Genomic DNA, 16,834 nt, shown 5'->3' on the forward strand with positions numbered 1-16,834 from the left:
TGGGCGTGGTGGTGTCGGGGGGGGGGTGGGGGTGGGGCAGGGGGGGTGGGGCGGGGGGGTGAGGGTAGGGAGGGGAGGCAATAGGAGGGGTTCCAAGCAGGAGTGGAGGCAGAAGCTGGGATCACTTTGCCTTTGCAGTCTATGAAATCTGCTGGTTTGATGGTACGAACTTGTTACTGAATTGATCGTAAAAATCCCCAAAAGATATTTAGAGTGGACTGGAGGTGTTCCACATGTTGTGATAGCCCCTGTACAACAATTTTGCGCTGAATGGGTACTGTCAGACTCTACTGCCCTTCAAGTGGCTCTTGGCAATTTTCAAGGGCAAGTTCAGTACCATCATCCACCTCATCCACTTTGGGCAATGACTGTAGATCTAACTTTGCAGCCACGGCAACTGAGTTGGAGACCACCAATCAAAGGTGATACGGTATTTACAGATGGGTCTGGAAAAGTGGGAAAAGCCGCAGTGGCTTGGAAAAAAATGGGCAATGGCCTTCCCAAATTGTGCATCAGGAAGGATCATCGCAAGTCATGGCGTTGCGGGCTGCGGCCTTGGCATTTCTTTATTTCCCAGGCCCTGTTAATCTCATTACTGATTCAGCCTGTGTGGCAGCCCTCCTTTCCCAGTTGGAGCTGGCTGTCCATGGCCGTATCACCCATCCTAAGCTTTTTAGCAATTTTGACTGTAGTTCGGGAAGGGATTTGGAAACGCCGTTCTCCATTCTATGTTATGCATGTTACGGCCACACTTCCCTACGCGGTTCTGCAATCGATGGCAATGCTGGAGTTGATGCTCCAGGTTCTGTGGCTCTGTCGGTGCCTGTTCCTGAGGCCCACCTGCAGGTCGTGTTAGCCCACCAATTTTACCATCAGAATTGGCGATTCTTGTACCAACAGTTTGGCCAAAAGAGTCTCTCTCAGGCTGCTGCACGCAGCATTGTTGCAGCCTGTCCAGCCTGTCCAAACGGTATCCCCGTGCCCCGTTTTGGAGTTAATGGCAGAGGCCTTCAAGCTTTCCAACGCTGGTGTTACAACAGATGTAACTCATTACAATGCCGGTGGGGGATCCCCAGCAATTTGGTATTCCCCATTCCCCTGCGGGCCAAGCCATCGTTGAATGCATGAATGATACTCTTAAACGCCTGCTTGAAAAACAGAAAAGGGGAATGAGGGGAATGACCCAGAGGCACGTTCCGAGAAAGCATGCTATATTTTGAACTTTTTGAAAATCTCTGTCGACCGTGCGGTGCCTCCCATTGTACGATATTTTGTGTCAACTGGTGACAAGCAGCAAAAGCACCAAGGTGTCTTAGTACGCGGGAAAGACCCTCATACCAGGCATTGGTCAGGACCGCATGGATTGTTAACTTGGGGGAGAGGTGATGCTTGTGTTTCTACAGATGAAGGTCCGCGATGGGATACCTGCTCGCTGTGTGCGGCCTGAGCTTAGCGTGCCGGACCGTGGGAGCGCTGCTGCCGCCAGTCAACCCAACAACTGATGTGTGGGTCTCCTTAGCACAGCAACTGAACACATCCTGGCTTGGTGTGCCCTTCCTGACTTGCAAACAAGTGAATGTATGTGGGGAATGAAGAATCTTACTGAAAGCCTTGATATCGGGGACAAGGGATTACCTCTGTATGATGTTAATGCAAAAGAAGCTGATATTGTTTGCGCTTTGAATGTCGATGGTTGTCTTTATGTAGATGCTAACGTAGTAGGAGGCTACGATGGGACCATGACACCCACATAAATCAACACGTGAACATGTTGATAAGCATAATGCGCTTAAACGCAATATAGCTTTGGATGAAGCAGGTAATGATGTAGTTGATTTATGGAACTGACGGGAACGTATTGCAGTGGTTCTTCTCTTCTCCGGAGTAACAGCAGGGAAAGCATTCAAGAGTTAAATCACCTTGTTTGTTAGGCAGTTAAGAACGTGAGTCAAATTGGCCGCTATTACATACAAAACAGAGCAAGTATTGGCTTTTTGTTGTTGGCTCAAGGACATGGCTGTGAGGATTTTGATGGTACATGCTGCGCGGATTTTAGGCGCCCCATTGCAGCAACATGTTATCAAAACCTGAGAAAATGTCAGCCTTTTTGGCATCCATTCACTCAATTGGCAGTATCGTTTGTTTGCTATTGCCTTGGTTGCCGTCATGTTTGCAAGGGCCCTGCAGAACATGGAAAACCCGGTACTAGCTGTTCAAAAAAAAAAAAAAAGGGGGGGGGGGGGGAGGGGGAGGGGGAGGGGGGCCCCGGTAATTGTAGAATCGTACGGAACAGAGACAGTGGGATAATGTGAGGTTGTGGCCTTGCTTTGGCGATGTGCAGCTGAGATCCTGCAGCAAAGAGTTCATAACTTTGAGGGAGTATGAGAAGAAACTAGGATGCAACAGAAACAAAGGAGGAATGTGATCTCACCTCTAGAAGATAAGGAAACAGCATGAACAGTAGAGAGTAGCCTAGAGTGAAGAGCGCTAAGGAACGTGTTGTATGAATTTGACTGATCGCTCAAACTCTATTCATAAGCAGCTTGCAGAGTTGAGAAAAAACGTACAGGCCATCAAGGCTGAGAACGGGTTAACGGACTGGCTACAGGGTTTAGGAATTACTGGAGGGTTAAAAGACTTGTTTCTGCGCGGGTTAACGATGTTATTTGCCATTGTAATCTCTTTGGTGATAATGGGCTGCGTGTGGAATTGCTTTATGAGAATGATGAACAGATTGATAAAAGGGGTCTGGATCGCTCCAAAACAAAAAGGGGGATTTGTGGAGTGGCTGGAAGACAACGGACATATTATGAGCAGTGCAGACCACGTAACTTTGTTGGAATAGCAGGCCGAGCAGGCCGCAGCTGTAACAAGCTGCAGGTGTTGTGAAGGACATATGCAAGGCCAAGAGAGACAAAGAGACTGTGTACTCGCCAGAGAGATAAGAGAGCTGGACAGAAAGGTGAGGAAAAACCGGATGCCTGCACAAGGGGGGAGCAGCGTGTGGGCACCACACTGGGACCAATCCTAGGGGAGGTGGAAGCGTGTGAACGAGTCGTTTTAACCGATCACCTTTTCCATACCAAAGCCTGCGTAGAGTGTGTATTTTTAGCTGGGGGTATAAATGGCTGTGAGTCTGTTAAGAGCATCTGTAGAGTATGAATTGCTGTGTATCCCTTAATAAAGTGGCACCAACTTGATCACATTGGTCGTATCAGTTGTGTCCGAGCCTTCTGCGTCAACAGGGTAGTGCCACTGGCTCTGCCATCACACCAGGCCAGTGGTGTGGGACACAGTAGAGGGAGCCCGGGGTAGAAGAGGCGCTGCATGACAGCGACAGCAGCGGGGCCTGTGCAGGCTGGTGCTCCCTTGGCAGAACATCTGCGCTCGCCCTGCGGTAGAGGACGGGGAAGAGAGAGAAGGCTGTTGCCCTGCAGTGCTCATGCACATGTGCAAGCCCACGTGTGCAGGTCCAACTTCTGTTAGTGAGGACTGGCAGGTTTCTTGGACAGGCGCTGGGAAGGCAGTCAGGTGTCGGGTGGCCTGAGGGTCCTGACCTCTTCTTCCTCAGCCAAAGTGCCGCGAGTCCCAGAATCACACAATGGTCGTTGTTGGAGGGAACCTCTGGAGATTATCCAGTCCAACGCCCTGCAAAAGCAGGCTGTGCTAGAGCAGGTTGCACAAAATCCTGTGCAGGTGGTGCTGGAATGTCTCCAGAGGCCTCTCTGGGCAGCCGGTGCCAGTGATCTTAAGCTGGAGTGCTGTGCAAGGGTCCCTGTGCTGGTGGGGGGCAGTGCCTGGGCTAGCTGCAAGATCAAGGCACTGCAAAGGGGCAAGGAGATGATGAGCACAACAAGCCCATGCCACGCTCCCTGCCTCCCCACGTGACGGTGCCTGTGCCCAGGTCCCTGGTGGCTGTGGAGGCCACCTGGCACTGGGCACCCTTTCCCCTGGCTACCCGGAGGCTGCCTTAGGCTCTCTCTAGTCCACTCAGGCCCCCTTCTGAGGCCTTCGTTGCACCCCAGACCCCTCTGCAGAGCCTCAAGCCCTCAAAAAAAGCCCACCGGACGGGGGGCCTGGTCCCCTAGTCTCGACCATTCCACTCGAGTCCCCGCAGCACCCCTCCATAGGGGTCTGGTATGGCCCAGGCCTCCGGTTGCTCCTCTAGCGTGGCCGCTACTACAGCCAGGAGGCAGCCAGGGAGGGGGGCAACTGCCGAGCAGCAGCAGCAGCAGCCTCTTTGCTCCCACTCAAAGCTCAAGGCGCTCCCTGCAGCCACTGCAGCCGTAGGCTTGGGCTTGGAAACATGGTGCAGCTGTGAAAGCAGAGCAGCCTGGGGAAGCCCAGGAACTCCGTGGCGTGAGCAAAGGCCCCAGCTCGTGGATTTCCCCTGAAGCCCAGCTGGCCCTGAGAGGCCACTTTCAAGCTGGCTTGCGCCTGGTACAGAAGCCCACAGGGATGCCAGCAGGAGCCAGCCCAAGGCATTCTCTGCTTCCAACTGCCACCCCCAAGGCCCTGAGCCCTCCTATGACCTGCCTGCCTTCCTTCCACTGTTCCCTCATGCTTCTCTCGGAGCAGGCAGAGCTTCAGCCCTTTGCGGTGACCCTTTGTGCCCGACTTGGCAGCCTGCCTCCTTCGGCAGGTGCCGGCTCTGGAAGTCCTTGCCTCGCACAGGAGACTGCAGTGCACTGGCGCATGGTTAGCCATGCCAACGGAAACACTTTATTGCAAGAAGGCAGCCTGCTGAGTTCTGCCGTTGTGAGCAGCGCGGGCAGGACAGAGCAGGCCTTTGTCACTGAGGCTGCCTTTCATCAGCAGGGATTGCCCCAGCAGGAAACGGTCGTCGTGCGCTGCAGCCTGCCCTGCATGCTCCTCACGGTGCTGCTCCAAGCTATTTCGCCCTTAGGTACTGCAGGAGCTCCTGCAGCCGAGTAAAGAAGTCCAGCAGCTTCTGGACTGGAAACGGGCAGGGTGGAAACCGGCTCGATTCTGTTGGCCTTGGCCTTGGCCTTGGCCTCTGAACGGGGGTGTAGGTGAAGACTGGCTGTGGCCTTGCAGTAGTGGTTACTGCTGGGCGCAGGCCCATCTGCGCCAGGATCCAGTCGTAGAAGTGCTGGGTGGAGGTGTAGACTCCGGGCTTCCTTGCTCTCGCACAGCCCGTCCCCCAGCTGGTCACGCCAACAAGCCAGAAGTAGTCGGCGCTCTTGTCTTGGCACACGAGAGGCCCACCGCTGTCCCCCTGCAGCACAGGAGAGAGGACGAAGGGGTTGTTGGGTGGCCACCGTCAGCCCGGTGGCTGGCTCCTTCTCTCTCACGGCACCTGCCAGAGCTGCATTCAGTGGCCAGCCAAGCTCTGTAGAAGCTTGCCTGGCAGGGGGCGGTGGGCCTGTAAGGCAGGGCTCGCTCTCACCGCTCTTCACGGTGGTGGTGAAGGTGTGTCAGACGGCTGGGATGGTGGAGCTGTGGGCTGCCAAGGGCACCGCGTGGGCCTTCTGGGCAGCGTGCCAAGCCTCTGGGACAAGGCGGGCAGGCCCTGGGCAAGGGCCTGCCCATGGGGAAGGGCGGGTAAGGCCCTCAGCGGTGGGGACCCAGCCATGGGAGTGTGAGTGGCCAGCAAAAGGCCGTGATGGCGCACGTTTGGGCGGTTGTGGCGGGGCTGCCTGTGCTGCCGGGGCTTGGCTTGTAGCACGCTCCTACCTGGCAGGTGTCGATGCCGCCCTGCGGATAGCCAGCACACATGTTGTGGGTGTGGATGGCCCCCCTGTACCAGCCGCTGCTGTTACAGACCCTGGCATCAATGAGGTGGACCTGGGCCTCCTGCAGCACGTATGCCGATCCTCCAGCTGTGAAGAGCACAGAAAGGAATGAACACCCAGCCGCTGATTGCCAGTTCTCCTCCCGCGTCTGGCTGAAGCGCTCCCCCGGGGCTCGGCTTTGCATGCCGACAGGCGCTGGACCGCTCTTGCCTTTCTGCCTTGCTCTGGGTCAATGGCTCCGGCCCCTCTCTGGAAGAGAGAGGCATATGCCCCCACAGCCTGACACTGGCTTTCGCCTCTGCCGTCAGGAAGCGCGTCCTCCTTCCCCAAGCTGGCCAAGCTTGCACTGGCACCGCCACTGCGTTTGGGCCACTCACCTCTTGCTTTCCTGGCACCCCAGCCACTGACGTAGCAGGCTGTCAGCTCTGAGACTCTCAGCGAGGCGTCGGGCACACAGGCAAGCTGTACGTAGCTGTTGCACTGGACAGGCTGGTCCAGCTCCAGCAAGGCAATGTCGTTCCTCTGCGTGACGTTCCAGTAGTGCTGGTGAACCAGCAGCCGCCTGACGGCGCGCACCTGAGCCTCAGGGCCCAGCTGAGTCAGCTGGGTGGCACCGAGCACCACGCGCAAGATGGTGATGTCCCTGGAAGGCAGATGGAGAGAGGGCTCAGAGGGAGCGCAGCCACGTGCTGCAGCAGCCCGGCACTTGCCCTGCCTTCTGCTCGACGAGGGAGAGAGGCAAGCAGCGCTAGGGAGGCTGCGACTGCCCTCGCGTGCCTTGGGCTCAAGCAGCGTTGAGCGGGAGGCTGCTGGGAAGCAGTGGCACGAGCCCAGCCTTCTCCTGAGCAGCCTCTCGGCGGGGCTCCGGAGTGCCCAGGCACTGGGCGTCCTGCAGGGCAAGGGGACGGCAGTAGCACGTGCCGCTGCGCTCAGGGCACCTGCTAGTGTTGTGGGGCTAGCCCCGAGCCCTGGTCCTCCTTACCTGACCTCGATGAAGCAGTGGGCTGCTGTGAGGACCCACTGTGGGCTGATGAGGGAGCCCCCGCAGATGTGCGCCGTGCCTCCTTCCACGAGAGCCTGGATGCTGACGATCCAGGGCCAGGCCCCCGGCAGGGCATCTGTGCCACCCACGACGCGCGACATGCCGTAGTGCAAAGCCATGGGACGAAGCCCGCAGTTCCCTCTGTAACCAGAAACTCCTTACTGTGCTGCTGGGTGGCTTGCGCCGTTGCGGCTGAAGGCCAGCCGTCTTCCCTCCCCACAAGGCATGGCCAGACGGGCCGAGGAAACCCGTGGGGCCAAAACCCGCTCCCCTTGCCCCGCTTTCTGCTTCAGCCCGCAGACCAGTTGTGCCGGCGGCCTGGCTGCTGTCAAGGCACTGAGCCTCCCACATGGCTTTCAGGAACCTGGGGGGTGGCCACGGGGGACAAGCAGGCCCCCTCCAGTGAAGCCCACAAGGCTTGCCCAACTCCCTCCCAGAGCCTCGGGCCACTTACCCACAGCTGTCCCATGTGCCGTGCACAGGACAGCACACGGCCAGCAGGACAACGAGGAGACGCAGAAAATCCATCGCTGCCAGCGACATGTGGCAGCTGCAAGGATGAGGGCTTGTCGCCACCAGTACGGCTGCCGACGGACTGCCCGCAGGATTCCCGTTGCCCGGGGTTCCATTGGACGTGGGACTGATGTCACAGAGTGCCTGGTTCCGGGTGCTGGGCGTGGTGGTGTCGGGGGGGGGGGGAGGGGGTGGGGCAGGGGGGGTGGGGCGGGGGGGTGAGGGTAGGGAGGGGAGGCAATAGGAGGGGTTCCAAGCAGGAGTGGAGGCAGAAGCTGGGATCACTTTGCCTTTGCAGTCTATGAAATCTGCTGGTTTGATGGTACGAACTTGTTACTGAATTGATCGTAAAAATCCCCAAAAGATATTTAGAGTGGACTGGAGGTGTTCCACATGTTGTGATAGCCCCTGTACAACAATTTTGCGCTGAATGGGCGCTGTCAGACTCTACTGCCCTTCAAGTGGCTCTTGGCAATTTTCAAGGGCAAGTTCAGTACCATCATCCACCTCATCCACTTTGGGCAATGACTGTAGATCTAACTTTGCAGCCACGGCAACTGAGTTGGAGACCACCAATCAAAGGTGATACGGTATTTACAGATGGGTCTGGAAAAGTGGGAAAAGCCGCAGTGGCTTGGAAAAAAATGGGCAATGGCCTTCCCAAATTGTGCATCAGGAAGGATCATCGCAAGTCATGGCGTTGCGGGCTGCGGCCTTGGCATTTCTTTATTTCCCAGGCCCTGTTAATCTCATTACTGATTCAGCCTGTGTGGCAGCCCTCCTTTCCCAGTTGGAGCTGGCTGTCCATGGCCGTATCACCCATCCTAAGCTTTTTGGCAATTTTGACTGTAGTTCGGGAAGGGATTTGGAAACGCCGTTCTCCATTCTATGTTATGCATGTTACGGCCACACTTCCCTACGCGGTTCTGCAATCGATGGCAATGCTGGAGTTGATGCTCCAGGTTCTGTGGCTCTGTCGGTGCCTGTTCCTGAGGCCCACCTGCAGGTCGTGTTAGCCCACCAATTTTATCATCAGAATTGGCGATTCTTGTACCAACAGTTTGGCCAAAAGAGTCTCTCTCAGGCTGCTGCACGCAGCATTGTTGCAGCCTGTCCAGCCTGTCCAAACGGTATCCCCGTGCCCCGTTTTGGAGTTAATGGCAGAGGCCTTCAAGCTTTCCAACGCTGGTGTTACAACAGATGTAACTCATTACAATGCCGGTGGGGGATCCCCAGCAATTTGGTATTCCCCATTCCCCTGCGGGCCAAGCCATCGTTGAATGCATGAATGATACTCTTAAACGCCTGCTTGAAAAACAGAAAAGGGGAATGAGGGGAATGACCCAGAGGCACGTTCCGAGAAAGCATGCTATATTTTGAACTTTTTGAAAATCTCTGTCGACCGTGCGGTGCCTCCCATTGTACGTTATTTTGTGTCAACTGGTGACAAGCAGCAAAAGCACCAAGGTGTCTTAGTACGCGGGAAAGACCCTCATACCAGGCATTGGTCAGGACCGCATGGATTGTTAACTTGGGGGAGAGGTGATGCTTGTGTTTCTACAGATGAAGGTCCGCGATGGGATACCTGCTCGCTGTGTGCGGCCTGAGCTTAGCGTGCCGGACCGTGGGAGCGCTGCTGCCGCCAGTCAACCCAACAACTGATGTGTGGGTCTCCTTAGCACAGCAACTGAACACATCCTGGCTTGGTGTGCCCTTCCTGACTTGCAAACAAGTGAATGTATGTGGGGAATGAAGAATCTTACTGAAAGCCTTGATATCGGGGACAAGGGATTACCTCTGTATGATGTTAATGCAAAAGAAGCTGATATTGTTTGCGCTTTGAATGTCGATAGTTGTCTTTATGTAGATGCTAACGTAGTAGGAGGCTACGATGGGACCATGACACCCACATAAATCAACACGTGAACATGTTGATAAGCATAATGCGCTTAAACGCAATATAGCTTTGGATGAAGCAGGTAATGATGTAGTTGATTTATGGAACTGACGGGAACGTATTGCAGTGGTTCTTCTCTTCTCCGGAGTAACAGCAGGGAAAGCATTCAAGAGTTAAATCACCTTGTTTGTTAGGCAGTTAAGAACGTGAGTCAAATTGGCCGCTATTACATACAAAACAGAGCAAGTATTGGCTTTTTGTTGTTGGCTCAAGGACATGGCTGTGAGGATTTTGATGGTACATGCTGCGCGGATTTTAGGCGCCCCATTGCAGCAACATGTTATCAAAACCTGAGAAAATGTCAGCCTTTTTGGCATCCATTCACTCAATTGGCAGTATCGTTTGTTTGCTATTGCCTTGGTTGCCGTCATGTTTGCAAGGGCCCTGCAGAACATGGAAAACCCGGTACTAGCTGTTCAAAAAAAAAAAAAAGGGGGGGGGGGGGGGGAGGGGGAGGGGGAGGGGGCCCCCCGGTAATTGTAGAATCGTACGGAACAGAGACAGTGGGATAATGTGAGGTTGTGGCCTTGCTTTGGCCATGTGCAGCTGAGATCCTGCAGCAAAGAGTTCATAACTTTGAGGGAGTATGAGAAGAAACTAGGATGCAACAGAAACAAAGGAGGAATGTGATCTCACCTCTAGAAGATAAGGAAACAGCATGAACAGTAGAGAGTAGCCTAGAGTGAAGAGCGCTAAGGAACGTGTTGTATGAATTTGACTGATCGCTCAAACTCTATTCATAAGCAGCTTGCAGAGTTGAGAAAAAACGTACAGGCCATCAAGGCTGAGAACGGGTTAACGGACTGGCTACAGGGTTTAGGAATTACTGGAGGGTTAAAAGACTTGTTTCTGCGCGGGTTAACGATGTTATTTGCCGTTGTAATCTCTTTGGTGATAATGGGCTGCGTGTGGAATTGCTTTATGAGAATGATGAACAGATTGATAAAAGGGGTCTGGATCGCTCAAAAACAAAAAGGGGGATTTGTGGAGTGGCTGGAAGACAACGGACATATTATGAGCAGTGCAGACCACGTAACTTTGTTGGAATAGCAGGCCGAGCAGGCCGCAGCTGTAACAAGCTGCAGGTGTTGTGAAGGACATATGCAAGGCCAAGAGAGACAAAGAGACTGTGTACTCGCCAGAGAGATAAGAGAGCTGGACAGAAAGGTGAGGAAAAACCGGATGCCTGCACAAGGGGGGAGCAGCGTGTGGGCACCACACTGGGACCAATCCTAGGGGAGGTGGAAGCGTGTGAACGAGTCGTTTTAACCGATCGCCTTTTCCATACCAAAGCCTGCGTAGAGTGTGTATTTTTAGCTGGGGGTATAAATGGCTGTGAGTCTGTTAAGAGCATCTGTAGAGTATGAATTGCTGTGTATCCCTTAATAAAGTGGCACCAACTTGATCACATTGGTCGTATCAGTTGTGTCCGAGCCTTCTGCGTCAACAGGGTAGTGCCACTGGCTCTGCCATCACACCAGGCCAGTGGTGTGGGACACAGTAGAGGGAGCCCGGGGTAGAAGAGGCGCTGCATGACAGCGACAGCAGCGGGGCCTGTGCAGGCTGGTGCTCCCTTGGCAGAACATCTGCGCTCGCCCTGCGGTAGAGGACGGGGAAGAGAGAGAAGGCTGTTGCCCTGCAGTGCTCATGCACATGTGCAAGCCCACGTGTGCAGGTCCAACTTCTGTTAGTGAGGACTGGCAGGTTTCTTGGACAGGCGCTGGGAAGGCAGTCAGGTGTCGGGTGGCCTGAGGGTCCTGACCTCTTCTTCCTCAGCCAAAGTGCCGCGAGTCCCAGAATCACACAATGGTCGTTGTTGGAGGGAACCTCTGGAGATTATCCAGTCCAACGCCCTGCAAAAGCAGGCTGTGCTAGAGCAGGTTGCACAAAATCCTGTGCAGGTGGTGCTGGAATGTCTCCAGAGGCCTCTCTGGGCAGCCGGTGCCAGTGATCTTAAGCTGGAGTGCTGTGCAAGGGTCCCTGTGCTGGTGGGGGGCAGTGCCTGGGCTAGCTGCAAGATCAAGGCACTGCAAAGGGGCAAGGAGATGATGAGCACAACAAGCCCATGCCACGCTCCCTGCCTCCCCACGTGACGGTGCCTGTGCCCAGGTCCCTGGTGGCTGTGGAGGCCACCTGGCACTGGGCACCCTTTCCCCTGGCTACCCGGAGGCTGCCTTAGGCTCTCTCTAGTCCACTCAGGCCCCCTTCTGAGGCCTTCGTTGCACCCCAGACCCCTCTGCAGAGCCTCAAGCCCTCAAAAAAAGCCCACCGGACGGGGGGCCTGGTCCCCTAGTCTCGACCATTCCACTCGAGTCCCCGCGGCACCCCTCCATAGGGGTCCTGGTATGGCCCAGGCCTCCGGTTGCTCCTCTAGCGTGGCCGCTACTACAGCCAGGAGGCAGCCAGGGAGGGGGGCAACTGCCGAGCAGCAGCAGCAGCAGCCTCTTTGCTCCCACTCAAAGCTCAAGGCGCTCCCTGCAGCCACTGCAGCCGTAGGCTTGGGCTTGGAAACATGGTGCAGCTGTGAAAGCAGAGCAGCCTGGGGAAGCCCAGGAACTCCGTGGCGTGAGCAAAGGCCCCAGCTCGTGGATTTCCCCTGAAGCCCAGCTGGCCCTGAGAGGCCACTTTCAAGCTGGCTTGCGCCTGGTACAGAAGCCCACAGGGATGCCAGCAGGAGCCAGCCCAAGGCATTCTCTGCTTCCAACTGCCACCCCCAAGGCCCTGAGCCCTCCTATGACCTGCCTGCCTTCCTTCCACTGTTCCCTCATGCTTCTCTCGGAGCAGGCAGAGCTTCAGCCCTTTGCGGTGACCCTTTGTGCCCGACTTGGCAGCCTGCCTCCTTCGGCAGGTGCCGGCTCTGGAAGTCCTTGCCTCGCACAGGAGACTGCAGTGCACTGGCGCATGGTTAGCCATGCCAACGGAAACACTTTATTGCAAGAAGGCAGCCTGCTGAGTTCTGCCGTTGTGAGCAGCGCGGGCAGGACAGAGCAGGCCTTTGTAACTGAGGCTGCCTTTCATCAGCAGGGATTGCCCCAGCAGGAAACGGTCGTCGTGCGCTGCAGCCTGCCCTGCATGCTGCTCACGGTGCTGCTCCAAGCTATTTCGCCCTTAGGTACTGCAGGAGCTCCTGCAGCCGAGTAAAGAAGTCCAGCAGCTTCTGGACTGGAAACGGGCAGGGTGGAAACCGGCTCGATTCTGTTGGCCTTGGCCTTGGCCTTGGCCTCTGAACGGGGGTGTAGGTGAAGACTGGCTGTGGCCTTGCAGTAGTGGTTACTGCTGGGCGCAGGCCCATCTGCGCCAGGATCCAGTCGTAGAAGTGCTGGGTGGAGGTGTAGACTCCGGGCTTCCTTGCTCTCGCACAGCCCGTCCCCCAGCTGGTCACGCCAACAAGCCAGAAGTAGTCGGCGCTCTTGTCTTGGCACACGAGAGGCCCACCGCTGTCCCCCTGCAGCACAGGAGAGAGGACGAAGGGGTTGTTGGGTGGCCACCGTCAGCCCGGTGGCTGGCTCCTTCTCTCTCACGGCACCTGCCAGAGCTGCATTCAGTGGCCAGCCAAGCTCTGTAGAAGCTTGCCTGGCAGGGGGCGGTGGGCCTGTAAGGCAGGGCTCACTCTCACCGCTCTTCACGGTGGTGGTGAAGGTGTGTCAGACGGCTGGGATGGTGGAGCTGTGGGCTGCCAAGGGCACCGCGTGGGCCTTCTGGGCAGCGTGCCAAGCCTCTGGGACAAGGCAGGCAGGCCCTGGGCAAGGGCCTGCCCATGGGGAAGGGCGGGTAAGGCCCTCAGCGGTGGGGACCCAGCCATGGGAGTGTGAGTGGCCAGCAAAAGGCCGTGATGGCGCACGTTTGGGCGGTTGTGGCGGGGCTGCCTGTGCTGCCGGGGCTTGGCTTGTAGCACGCTCCTACCTGGCAGGTGTCGATGCCGCCCTGCGGATAGCCAGCACACATGTTGTGGGTGTGGATGGCCCCCCTGTACCAGCCGCTGCTGTTACAGACCCTGGCATCAATGAGGTGGACCTGGGCCTCCTGCAGCACGTATGCCGATCCTCCAGCTGTGAAGAGCACAGAAAGGAATGAACGCCCAGCCGCTGATTGCCAGTTCTCCTCCCGCGTCTGGCTGAAGCGCTCCCCCGGGGCTCGGCTTTGCATGCCGACAGGCGCTGGACCGCTCTTGCCTTTCTGCCTTGCTCTGGGTCAATGGCTCCGGCCCCTCTCTGGAAGAGAGAGGCATATGCCCCCACAGCCTGACACTGGCTTTCGCCTCTGCCGTCAGGAAGCGCATCCTCCTTCCCCAAGCTGGCCAAGCTTGCACTGGCACCGCCACTGCGTTTGGGCCACTCACCTCTTGCTTTCCTGGCACCCCAGCCACTGACGTAGCAGGCTGTCAGCTCTGAGACTCTCAGCGAGGCGTCGGGCACACAGGCAAGCTGTACGTAGCTGTTGCACTGGACAGGCTGGTCCAGCTCCAGCAAGGCAATGTCGTTCCTCTGCGTGACGTTCCAGTAGTGCTGGTGAACCAGCAGCCGCCTGACGGCGCGCACCTGAGCCTCAGGGCCCAGCTGAGTCAGCTGGGTGGCACCGAGCACCACGCGCAAGATGGTGATGTCCCTGGAAGGCAGATGGAGAGAGGGCTCAGAGGGAGCGCAGCCACGTGCTGCAGCAGCCCGGCACTTGCCCTGCCTTCTGCTCGACGAGGGAGAGAGGCAAGCAGCGCTAGGGAGGCTGCGACTGCCCTCGCGTGCCTTGGGCTCAAGCAGCGTTGAGCGGGAGGCTGCTGGGAAGCAGTGGCACGAGCCCAGCCTTCTCCTGAGCAGCCTCTCGGCGGGGCTCCGGAGTGCCCAGGCACTGGGCGTCCTGCAGGGCAAGGGGACGGCAGTAGCACGTGCCGCTGCGCTCAGGGCACCTGCTAGTGTTGTGGGGCTAGCCCCGAGCCCTGGTCCTCCTTACCTGACCTCGATGAAGCAGTGGGCTGCTGTGAGGACCCACTGTGGGCTGATGAGGGAGCCCCCGCAGATGTGCGCCGTGCCTCCTTCCACGAGAGCCTGGATGCTGACGATCCAGGGCCAGGCCCCCGGCAGGGCATCTGTGCCACCCACGACGCGCGACATGCCGTAGTGCAAAGCCATGGGACGAAGCCCGCAGCTCCCTCTGTAACCAGAAACTCCTTACTGTGCTGCTGGGTGGCTTGCGCCGTTGCGGCTGAAGGCCAGCCGTCTTCCCTCCCCACAAGGCATGGCCAGACGGGCCGAGGAAACCCGTGGGGCCAAAACCCGCTCCCCTCGCCCCGCTTTCTGCTTCAGCCCGCAGACCAGTTGTGCCGGCGGCCTGGCTGCTGTCAAGGCACTGAGCCTCCCACATGGCTTTCAGGAACCTGGGGGGTGGCCACGGGGGACAAGCAGGCCCCCTCCAGTGAAGCCCACAAGGCTTGCCCAACTCCCTCCCAGAGCCTCGGGCCACTTACCCACAGCTGTCCCATGTGCCGTGCACAGGACAGCACACGGCCAGCAGGACAACGAGGAGACGCAGAAAATCCATCGCTGCCAGCGACATGTGGCAGCTGCAAGGACGAGGGCTTGTCGCCACCAGTACGGCTGCCGACGGACTGCCCGCAGGATTCCCGTTGCCCGGGGTTCCCTTGGACGTGGGACTGATGTCACAGAGTGCCTGGTTCCGGGTGCTGGGCGTGGTGGTGTCGGGGGGGGGGGTGGGGGTGGGGCAGGGGGGGTGGGGCGGGGGGGTGAGGGTAGGGAGGGGAGGCAATAGGAGGGGTTCCAAGCAGGAGTGGAGGCAGAAGCTGGGATCACTTTGCCTTTGCAGTCTATGAAATCTGCTGGTTTGATGGTACGAACTTGTTACTGAATTGATCGTAAAAATCCCCAAAAGATATTTAGAGTGGACTGGAGGTGTTCCACATGTTGTGATAGCCCCTGTACAACAATTTTGCGCTGAATGGGCACTGTCAGACTCTACTGCCCTTCAAGTGGCTCTTGGCAATTTTCAAGGGCAAGTTCAGTACCATCATCCACCTCATCCACTTTGGGCAATGACTGTAGATCTAACTTTGCAGCCACGGCAACTGAGTTGGAGACCACCAATCAAAGGTGATACGGTATTTACAGATGGGTCTGGAAAAGTGGGAAAAGCCGCAGTGGCTTGGAAAAAAATGGGCAATGGCCTTCCCAAATTGTGCATCAGGAAGGATCATCGCAAGTCATGGCGTTGCGGGCTGCGGCCTTGGCATTTCTTTATTTCCCAGGCCCTGTTAATCTCATTACTGATTCAGCCTGTGTGGCAGCCCTCCTTTCCCAGTTGGAGCTGGCTGTCCATGGCCGTATCACCCATCCTAAGCTTTTTAGCAATTTTGACTGTAGTTCGGGAAGGGATTTGGAAACGCCGTTCTCCATTCTATGTTATGCATGTTACGGCCACACTTCCCTACGCGGTTCTGCAATCGATGGCAATGCTGGAGTTGATGCTCCAGGTTCTGTGGCTCTGTCGGTGCCTGTTCCTGAGGCCCACCTGCAGGTCGTGTTAGCCCACCAATTTTACCATCAGAATTGGCGATTCTTGTACCAACAGTTTGGCCAAAAGAGTCTCTCTCAGGCTGCTGCACGCAGCATTGTTGCAGCCTGTCCAGCCTGTCCAAACGGTATCCCCGTGCCCCGTTTTGGAGTTAATGGCAGAGGCCTTCAAGCTTTCCAGCGCTGGTGTTACAACAGATGTAACTCATTACAATGCCGGTGGGGGATCCCCAGCAATTTGGTATTCCCCATTCCCCTGCGGGCCAAGCCATCATTGAATGCATGAATGATACTCTTAAACGCCTGCTTGAAAAACAGAAAAGGGGAATGAGGGGAATGACCCAGAGGCACGTTCCGAGAAAGCATGCTATATTTTGAACTTTTTGAAAATCTCTGTCGACCGTGCGGTGCCTCCCATTGTACGTTATTTTGTGTCAACTGGTGACAAGCAGCAAAAGCACCAAGGTGTCTTAGTACGCGGGAAAGACCCTCATACCAGGCATTGGTCAGGACCGCATGGATTGTTAACTTGGGGGAGAGGTGATGCTTGTGTTTCTACAGATGAAGGTCCGCGATGGGATACCTGCTCGCTGTGTGCGGCCTGAGCTTAGCGTGCCGGACCGTGGGAGCGCTGCTGCCGCCAGTCAACCCAACAACTGATGTGTGGGTCTCCTTAGCACAGCAACTGAACACATCCTGGCTTGGTGTGCCCTTCCTGACTTGCAAACAAGTGAATGTATGTGGGGAATGAAGAATCTTACTGAAAGCCTTGATATCGGGGACAAGGGATTACCTCTGTATGATGTTAATGCAAAAGAAGCTGATATTGTTTGCGCTTTGAATGTCGATAGTTGTCTTTATGTAGATGCTAACGTAGTAGGAGGCTACGATGGGACCACGACACCCACATAAATCAACACGTGAACATGTTGATAAGCATAATGCGCTTAAACGCAATATAGCTTTGGATGAAGCAGGTAATGATGTAGTTGATTTATGGAACTGACGGGAACGTATTGCAGTGGTTCTTCTCTTCTCCGGAGTAACA

At 56.4% G+C, this 16,834-nt stretch overlaps 2 protein-coding genes across 2 annotated transcripts; both read right to left on the minus strand.

Moving 5' to 3' along the window:
• Positions 1–4,891: 4,891 nt before the first annotated feature.
• LOC130142669 (acrosin-like) lies at positions 4,892–7,427 on the minus strand. Its single transcript, XM_056324978.1, has 5 exons — positions 7,381–7,427; positions 6,739–6,939; positions 6,116–6,399; positions 5,698–5,837; positions 4,892–5,239 (listed from the first exon to the last, which is right to left on the minus strand). Exons 1-5 carry the CDS (start codon positions 7,425–7,427, stop codon positions 4,892–4,894), a joined length of 1,020 nt encoding a protein of 339 aa, XP_056180953.1.
• A 4,938-nt stretch (positions 7,428–12,365) lies between these two features.
• On the minus strand, positions 12,366–14,932 carry LOC130142670 (acrosin-like). Its single transcript, XM_056324979.1, has 5 exons — positions 14,727–14,932; positions 14,213–14,413; positions 13,608–13,873; positions 13,172–13,317; positions 12,366–12,713 (listed from the first exon to the last, which is right to left on the minus strand). Exons 1-5 carry the CDS (start codon positions 14,813–14,815, stop codon positions 12,366–12,368), a joined length of 1,050 nt encoding a protein of 349 aa, XP_056180954.1. The 5' UTR covers positions 14,816–14,932.
• Positions 14,933–16,834: the final 1,902 nt, after the last annotated feature.

The sequence above is a fragment of the Falco biarmicus genome, chromosome Z (assembly GCF_023638135.1).
Source record: "Falco biarmicus isolate bFalBia1 chromosome Z, bFalBia1.pri, whole genome shotgun sequence".
Lineage (NCBI taxonomy): Eukaryota > Metazoa > Chordata > Aves > Falconiformes > Falconidae > Falco > Falco biarmicus.